Source organism: Chlamydotis macqueenii, chromosome 7, assembly GCF_036417535.1.
Source record: "Chlamydotis macqueenii isolate bChlMac1 chromosome 7, bChlMac1.mat, whole genome shotgun sequence".
In the NCBI taxonomy this organism is placed as follows: Eukaryota; Metazoa; Chordata; class Aves; order Otidiformes; family Otididae; genus Chlamydotis; species Chlamydotis macqueenii.
The window spans coordinates 35,796,541-35,805,757 of NC_141562.1; the positions used below are offsets into that span (position 1 = coordinate 35,796,541).

General features: G+C 41.6%; 1 protein-coding gene across 1 annotated transcript in view; it reads right to left on the reverse strand.

The window, feature by feature from the left end:
• The window catches only part of CPXM2 (carboxypeptidase X, M14 family member 2), a 74,699-nt gene extending 68,100 nt beyond the window's left edge, over positions 1 to 6,599 (reverse strand). The window contains exon 1 of the mRNA XM_086751915.1: positions 6,168 to 6,599. Within this exon, the coding sequence (XP_086608041.1) occupies positions 6,168 to 6,486 (319 nt within the window). The 5' untranslated portion in view covers positions 6,487 to 6,599. The remainder of the gene's footprint in view (positions 1 to 6,167) is intronic.
• Between the last annotated feature and the right edge of the window lie 2,618 nt (positions 6,600 to 9,217).

The window sequence follows — 9,217 nt, forward strand, 5'->3', positions numbered from 1 at the left end:
GTCAGATGGGATGGAACGGCCCTTTGGCTAATTTGGGTAAACTTACCTCCGCTGTTGGCTAATTGGTAACCTATCCCAGCTGGGTGCCACAGCCATAGGGGTCACCAGCTCTGGTTCTCCACCCAGCTCAGGTGAATATTAACTCTATCCGAGCCAGAACCAGGACAAATCTATTGAGTGAAACCATCCTTTTTTTAAAGAGGCATTATTCTCACCTTAAAAATTAGTTTGAATTTAGAGAAGGCTGCTAGGAGAATTATCTTAGAAAACGGTTTTCTCTAGCATAATCAAGTGTGTTTATTCTGATTTTTTTTTCCTCATGTTACATTATTCATTGAAGCCGTGGGTAAGGAAAGATGTTAATCAAAAAGGTTTGGCCAATTTTGAGGGCATTGCTCATTATTCATTCTTAGGCATCCTTTGTCCTCTTTTGTTGTGACATTCTTTAGAGGATGGGCTCTTACATGGAATGGCTGTGTTACATTTCATTATTCTACAGATTTGTAGAAGTGCTGAGGAGAAAATAGAAGCTGGTAGATGAAAGAAAGCTCATTAAAAACCACGTTTTCATCACTGCCTGTCACATCTGGCAATTAGGATGTGATACAGGTCATATTAAAATTCATGGGATATGCACATAGGGCCAGTGAGTTTGTTCTTAAAAGCTGGTAGTATAAGAAGTTTAAGCAAAAGCTCTAAAATTACAATCTACATTCTAGGTCACAGGAGCACTCCGCTTTCTCTCCGCTTCTCAGGAACAGAGGCCAGCTACAGGGTTTAACAGGGAGGATACCAACGGGCTAGAAAACAGCAGCGTTGGTAATTACCCAGCATATGGGTAATCCTGTGCTTATTTCTTCTTAGTTTCTGCATGGGTCATTTCTCACTGAATAGCCTTCCCTTAAATACCAGCCCATGTACGCAGTCATCCCCCAGTCTTCATTTTACCCGCCGATTCAGTTCCCTAACCCAAAAGCCTGTTTCCTGTTCCCCCTGAATCTCTTTTGTATTTTCCAGCTCCTGCCCCCATTTCCTTTCAGACCTTTCCCTCTAAGCTCCCTGACACGCTGCAGAAAGCCACTGCTGGCTCTGCTCCCTGACAGACCCACGACAGTCGCCCACCCCGTCTGGCTTTTGGCTCTTGCGTTCCACTCAGAGGCACTTTGCCAATGTTTTTAGCAACTTCTTCCCAGCCATAGCTCTGAGGCGTTACCCCATCTTCAACATGCCAGCAAAGTTCAACACACTGGACTTCAAATGTCTTTGGAAAACGTTGACTTCAATGACTCCCTTTGCTCCTAGACGTTCTCCTAATTCTCTAGGTATACCCTCAGAGTGCCTGTCTGTTTTCAGTCTCCCCCGGTCCATCTTTGCTGTAGCTAATCCCATCCAAAACCACAATTTGGCAAGCCATGCTCAGTCACAGGCTACCTTTTCCTTCTTTGTTTCTTTCTGTTCTAGCTGGAAGCCTGGTATATCTTGATGACCTCTTCTTAAGTGCTTTCAGCTATCAGTTCAATGCCTTACATGTCTCTTTCTCGTATCATAGAATCTTTAAGGTTGGAAAAGACCTCCAAGATCATCAAGTCCAACCATCAACCCAACACCACCATGCCTACTAAACCATGTCCTGAAGTGACACGTCTACACATTTTTCTGAACACCTCCAGAGATGGTGACTCCACCACTTCCTTTGGCAGCCTGTTCCAGTGCCTGACCGCTCTTTCAGTAAAGAAATTTTTCCTAATATCCGATATCCTAATATCTTCTTCCTAGTGAATAACTTCACCATTCAAATGCCAGTAACACCATAAACTTGTCATATTTTTAACTTCACAGCCTCTTCAGGTCTTCTCACTATTTTGTACCAAAATCTTTCCAGCTTTTCATGAGTAACATGTCTATGATTCAGCTTTTCCTCCTTATTCACTCACTGATCTCTCTCCAACTCTTCATTATCTCATATCTTGATAAACACCTCAATTAATGTACTATCAGTCTATTTTTATACATTCAAACTCTTTCCACAAGATAATTTTCATGGTTGCTTGCATTGGCCGTTTTATCCTATTTTTGCCTTCCCTCACTGACTCCTCCTCAGGCACATGGTCCAGTGAGATCCTGACCCATCGAAGAAATTTGTATGCACTACATACATTAAAAAAAAAAACCCCAACAAACCAAAAACCAAGTGGCAAACAAATAGGGGGCAAGTAAACAGTGATGCTTCTGAAGAGTTTCATCAACTCTGGGGAAAGCAACAGATAAGACAAGACAAAGGAAATCATTACTACTACGCAGACACTTATGTTGGATTGCACAGTGATCAAACACTGGAAGACCTGTGAAATACAAAATAAATTTACACTAAAAATAATTCTGAGCACTGCCATGTAAATAAACATTACTCTTTCATTTTCTAGAGGCAGTCAGAACTGAGGTATGGCCAGAACAAGAGCTACTATAACAAATATAAGTTTTATAAATCAAATCAAAATAATTGCCGATTTAATTGTGGCAGAGTTGGGCGCAATAGGATTGACAGTGGAAACCGTTCAGTCACGACCCAGAGCAATGTCTGACACTGAGCAGCATTCGTGGGGACCGCAGCCCCATAAATCCATCAGAGGTTAATTTTTGCCTGTATGCAGGCAGACCCCCAAACCATCTGTAGAGATCTGCCCCATGGATGGTAGCTGAGATGGCGTATATTAAACTCTATTAAGGGCTTCATAAAAGAAAAACATGGACGTTAACAAGACCTTTTCCACTGATTTGGATGGGTTTTATATAGAGGCCTAAACAAACAAGGATGGAATTAGAAAATAGACATATGTATACACAGAAACCTGTCAATCAAACTGTTTACCTTCCAAGGAGGACCTAGTGCTGCTTCGTTTGAGTCCTTTAAAGGGCAAGGAGGCAGACCGGTATTTTTAACTGTTATCTGAATCAAATATTTGCAAATATTGATTCTAATAATCCTTAAAAAAAATTGTAACCTCACTGGCATCAATAGGATTTCTTTCTACATTAATATTTCACAGATTGAAAATATCTATATTCTCACCACTTTCAGTAATTAGCTTAAATAAATGGAGTCCATGTAATGTCTTGCGTGCTGTGTCCATCAGACCGCTGCGTTTGATTTCAGCTTTGATTCAAAGCTATGGCTGATGGGTACCAGCTGCTCAGCCAAAGGGCAGATCACACGTTCCCATTCCCCCGCTTTCTTCGTCCCAGCTCCCAGCCACACTATTGTTTGTTGCAACTAATTAATCCCGCATGTCGCGGCTGCCAGAGAGCCTCACATAAAGCGAATTTTTGTATTTACTGCATGTCAAATAAATTAATTCCAGTTCCGGATATATGTATAAACACGTAAATGTATACATATATACACAACACACATATGCAGACAGATTTATAGTTACTATTCATGGATATCTGTTTGGCAACTGCTATTATTATTTCTGGCTGTCCTCTTAACTGGCTAAATGTGAGAAATTATAGGTATGTATTATCATTTAGGCACCTCTGCAAGGGGTCAGATAATTGTTTCAAAGTGACCAGTGGTGACATGGTGACATGGCACTAAGAGTTAGAGTCCCTGCACCGTCAGGACCTGGCCCTTTGGGAGAGGAGAAAGGAGAAATTTCAAATATTATAGCCAGAACATTTAACACTGTCTGCAGTTAAAATTGCCTGACACTTCCTGCTAAAAACCTCCAATTTTCACTTACCTCTGTAACAAATGGTGACCATTGTCTTTGGTGGGTGTTTGCCTTGGGGCTTATTATGGCCATTTCAATTAAAATAAGTTCAGCTGTTCCCGAGGAAATACACTGCATTTTCCCGTATTAAAATAAGTTTGACAGCCAGTTTGTCTAATTTGATGTCAAACCTCATGCGCCGGAGCAAGGAGCGGAAGTTTGGCAGAGTGGATCTGTTTTTTGTTCTACCTCCGGCTATTTTTTAAAAAGCTCATAGGCTTTAAAACCTCTTGTTGCACATGGTTGGTGAAAGCTTGGAGCCTGGTAGCTCAGCTGTGTCAAAAGAGCAGAAGCCTGCTGTGGACAGAGGGACTGAACTATTTCCAGCTGCTTTTGGTGGTGGATCACGAGCCTCTCCTGTGCTCTCCTTGACCTTCTCCCTGGCAGTGCCAAGGAAGAGGAGGCGGCTGAGGAAGGACCTCATCTGACCGCAGAAATAAAATGACTCTCTGGACTCAGAGGGCGGTGGAGAGTAAAAACCAGTAAATTAGAAGATGAATCCTGCACATGTCAATTGGTTGGCCCATGATTATCTCTATAGAAAAATGAATGCGATTCCATTTTTTAAATCAAACATTCTAAGGAAATTACCAAATTCAGACTACTTGTAAGACCACAGTATGCTTCCCCTAGTAGGTCAGCAGTGTGATATAGTATGAATTTTGCGCTGCTGTGTCTACAGTGCATAAACCAAACATAAACCAAACCAGGTTGGGAAGTGATGAGCGTTGCGCAATGATGGAGGTAGTTATGGTACTGCCTCTGCCTTCTCCACACCTGTGAGGGTGGGGAACAAGATGCCTGTCTGTAAAGATAAATGAACATTGCCCTCACAGATTGGATGCTATCTGCATCACTGTCGTGTTCGGTGTGATGCCATGGTGCTGGGGAAATTGGGAAAAAGCCAACAGGAAAGGTGAAAGCAGAGCTGAACTGCAGAACATCCCACTGCAGGCTGGAAATCTGTATTGTCTCCACCACACTGAAGAAGAAAAAACCTGGTACCTCATTAGCTGGCTTTAAAATCCATGTGTTGCCCATGGTTAGCTAATAAACCTAAGAAGCCAGCTCTTGAGATGGCCCAGGCAGGATTGTCTGCCTGGCCGCTGGCCTCTGTGGGAGCCGCAGGCACAAACGTCCCGTGTCTCTGATCCCCCCGACAAGGGGTATTTGCTGTCATCCGTGACTTCAGCCTTGAGTTGCACTGGCAATCCAAACTGGCTGCCCCACAAACGATTTTCCAGATTTCAGAAATGATATTTTCTTGCCACTATTAATTATTATAAAATCTCATATGTTTGCTAATCCAAGGCTAATTAATTTATATTAGTGTTAACGTGAAATTGAAAACACTTTTTTTACTATCTGCTAGATGTAACCGGGAAAAGTTGATGTCACTCTACAACCCTTGAGCCTCTGTTTTCCTGGTTTGCCTCTATTAGTGTCTCTAAATTGCAAATTTTGTGCCATATGCTCCAACTATTAACATTAAAAGTTTCCTTCTGAAGTAAAGGGGACTCCAGCTGTAGTGGAGTGGGATTTGGTCCCAGATTTTACAATCGTAAAGTTCATGGGCCAAACTCACTCCTAAGTGCCCCAAAAGAGAAAAGTAGCTACCACAAATTCAGGAAACACAGAAAAAAAAATTTACTTTTCTTGCAGGGTGGTGCAATTAGCTCTTAATGGGAACAACTAGATGGTAAAAGCTGATCAAGTTTCTGCAAACTTTAATAATTGCATATTTTCACACAATCAAATGCAGAAAATAGAAAATGGAATTAAGTGTGGCTTTTTTATTACAAGGCATTTTTGTTGCTGTTTAAATTCTTTATTTTACAGGCCAGTAATTAAATTGAGCTTGTTACGGCTTAGGCTTTTACAGGAAGATCTTTGTTTACATATCTCCCTCTGGAGGACTTTAAAGTGAAGTCTCAAAGAAATTCACAGGTTTATAAGTAAAATTAACTCAGGATCCTCTCGTAGATTAAAATGAGAAGGGGTGAAGTAAGGTATCACCATATACAATCGGCTTTTACTCCAGAATCTGTCTTCTTTTGCTTATAGAACACCAGCTTTAACAGCAAGCCAGCTGTCAAGTGTAATTAAAAAGGAAAAGTCCCTAAACTAGCAAGAGTGCAGCGTAATTAATACATTACCACTCTGAAATCTCTTTACTTGATGAGGAAAGGGTTAAAAAGCTTATAAAAGTTCTGCAGAGCTGTTCTGTGGGATATTAAAATTTCATGTGTTGTCACCAGCATCACCGCGAGCACATTTTATTGTTATTATTGCCAATAATTACTGCCATTAACTGGATATTCATTAATGCTAAAAGTCACAGTCAGCATGAGATTCAGCAAAGTCCCAGCTCTGGAGGAGGAGGTGGAAAGTTACCTGGTGGAGTTTCAAGAACAGATTTTCCTTTTTTGCTGCTTTTCTTCGGTTTTAACTCTTTCCTGCTCGGTTTGAACCCTGGGTGCTCCTCTGCGGCGCGGACAGGTCCTTCCTCTCCAGGTTGCTCCGTAAAAGGAAAAAACTCTTCACCGGGGTAAGGAAAGGAATAATAATGATCCCTGTTGCTGATCTCCTGCAGGTAATAATCCTGATCATCCATGGGTACGGCCCGGGTCACATCCCCCAGCAATGCCAGCCCAAAGGCGCAGAGAGCCAGGCAGAGCGGAGAACATGAGCTTTTCTCGTGAAGGGCAAGCATTATCCTTTTTGTAGAAATCTCCTCTCCAAGTCCGAATAAAGTGTGGAAACCGGGAAAACAGCAAGCCTTGGCAGCCAGCAGACTCCCCTCAGGAGACGCCGAGGGCTCGGGGAGCCGGCGGAAAGCCTCTCAGCTTTGGGCTAGTTTTGCAAAAGTTGTGAGGAGCGAGCGCAGCGGGATGGAGGGCTGCGGAGGGAGGGGGCAGGACAGGGACGCATGTGATCGTCGGGTTCACCAGCCAGACAAACGGACAAGCGCTCCGCTCCGCCGGCGTTTGGCAGGTAGGATCTCCAGCACGGTTAGCTTCCTGCTTTTCCCTTCCTGCCTTTCATTTTTTCGTTGTTGCTGCTTTCTTCCAAAAAAAAAAAAAAAGTTACAAGAGAGTTTCAGCTAACATCCCTAATAGTTTCTTTAGCCTTCCCGCACGCAGCTGATCCAAGAGAGCATTTATTCAAAGAAAAGTAAACTTGGCAGCCAGCCTCTGCCTCCCAGCCCGCGTACAGAAGTGCTTCCCTCCCCCGGGAGATGCTCTGCAGACGGGGGTGGGCACGCCGAGCCGGGGACCGACGCTGCCTGCATCTGGCAGGATTCTTCCATTTGCACTTTCGCCCTGGGCATGCGAGAAGCCACGTGTGATGTGGGCCTGTGGCAAATAATCCTCATTCCATGTATGTTGTGCTATATTTCCTTTCATGGTTTGTTTGTTTGTTTGTTTTTTTTAGCTTTTACAAGTGTAGGATCCCTCTCCAGCACCGATCTCAGCCTCCCTTGCTTATATTCATTTATAGAATCATGGAATCATGGAATACTTTGGGTTGGAAGGGACATTTAAAGGTCCAGCCCCCCTGCAAGGAGCAGGGACACCTGTATCTCTAATATAACTCAACACATAGCATGTGCACATTGGTAAGACATTTCTCCTAGGGTACATGGGAGCTCCTTGGGCTCAGCCCAGCTGCAACCCAGGAAAGACATGTTTCATCAGCAGCCCTTTTTCTCACTCTTTTTGGAATGATCTTGAGTTTCATTCTCTCTGAAACATCTTCTAAACAGATCAGGATGTATTGCGCTAGCAGCTGCACACATGCAGCCCAGTGGCGTTAATGGAATCGGTTTGGCTGAGAATAAAATCTTATCTTTCATCTTTTTCATACTTCTAAAATAACTGCCAGTGCTGAAGGAACTGTACAGCAGTTGGCTTGCATGAAATATGAATCCTTACGCCCGTGTTGAAAATACCAGCTTATATTTTCATAATGTATATTGTATTTCTTGCCGTTGTCCAGTCAGCTTGGAGAAACTATTACATCTCTTACCCATCTCTTTATTTTGCCTGTGCAATCACATTTTGTGTGTGTTTCTCAGAACTTTAATACCATAATAAGCATCATTTCCTATGTCAGTACCTATATCTCTTAGTACATTTGGTTTCCAGACTGTGGGTGATCCAGTCCCATATTTCTAAAAGCAATTTAGTGATTATATTGTGTCTGTGGTCCTACTTTTTAGATGAAATAAAGTATGTTTTCACCAGCAATTCTATTTTCATCCTTCAGTTCTACTTTTTTTTAAATCTGAAAACTGTCTTTTTCTATTTGAAGTATAGGAAATATAGCTTTCTAAAACTAGAATAAAATATACTTTGCTTTTTCACTGCTTTACTGAATTATATATTTTAAAAAAAAATTCATTTGACGAAAAACTGCTTCCCATCAAACTTTTCAGATAGTTTGATCTGGAATAGATGGTTTTGTCACCCTTGGCATGGAGTGCGCAGAGCCTGGGTGCAGCGTGGGAGCCAAGACCCACTGGATATGGTGTGAGAAAGACACTGCTCGTTCTCTGTGTTCAGTGGCAGGCTGAGTATCCTGGATATCCCGTCTTAGCGATTTCACAGATGTTCTTACTTCATTTTGCCTTTCCAAAGTATCCAGTCCTCTCCTCCTTTGGTCCTAAATTCTGAGGGCAGAGGACAAGCTATAGAAAATGTGTATAATTTTGCATTTGCAGCACAGTCACTCTTTTCAAATATAGAAATTCACATACCTAGAGAAGTAATAGAAAAATAAACTTTTCCATGGCATCATTAATGACCTATTTTTTTTTTTTTGGTAACTAAAGGAGCTTTAGCTGCAAATTATTATTTAACTCATTGCCGTGGGTGAAGGATACATAGAAACAGAAGAGGATTTAGATTTCCAAATATAACAAGAAGTATTTGCATAAAATATAGTCAAGTGTACATTAATTAAAGACCTGAGGAATGTGATTTGGGGAAATTTTACGTGATTTGCTTTTGGCAACTTTACATGTGTACATTTCGATAATGTATGTATGTAAACATCATGGATTTTCTTTCACATACAAGAGCTTGGTTCAGGAAAATAGTATCTCTTCTATAAAAAGACAACTATGTGGGTTTGTTTTTTAATTTGTACTGTCTGTTATAATTATATGCCATATTGGATTTGGACCTCTTTAATAGGTAGCATTTGGACCTCTTTAATAGCATAGTAGCTGTATATATGTCAATACATAACTATAACATACAGTATAGCAGCAAAAATCTTCTCCTGCCAGTATCAAACCCGTACTTGTTTAAGATATGTAAAAATATACAGTTTAGTGACACAAATAGCAACTCAAATGTTACCCAGATCACCCATCACAATGCCTTGTTATCCGTGTACCAAATAACTCATTACTACATGTTCATGATGTTCAAGTGAGG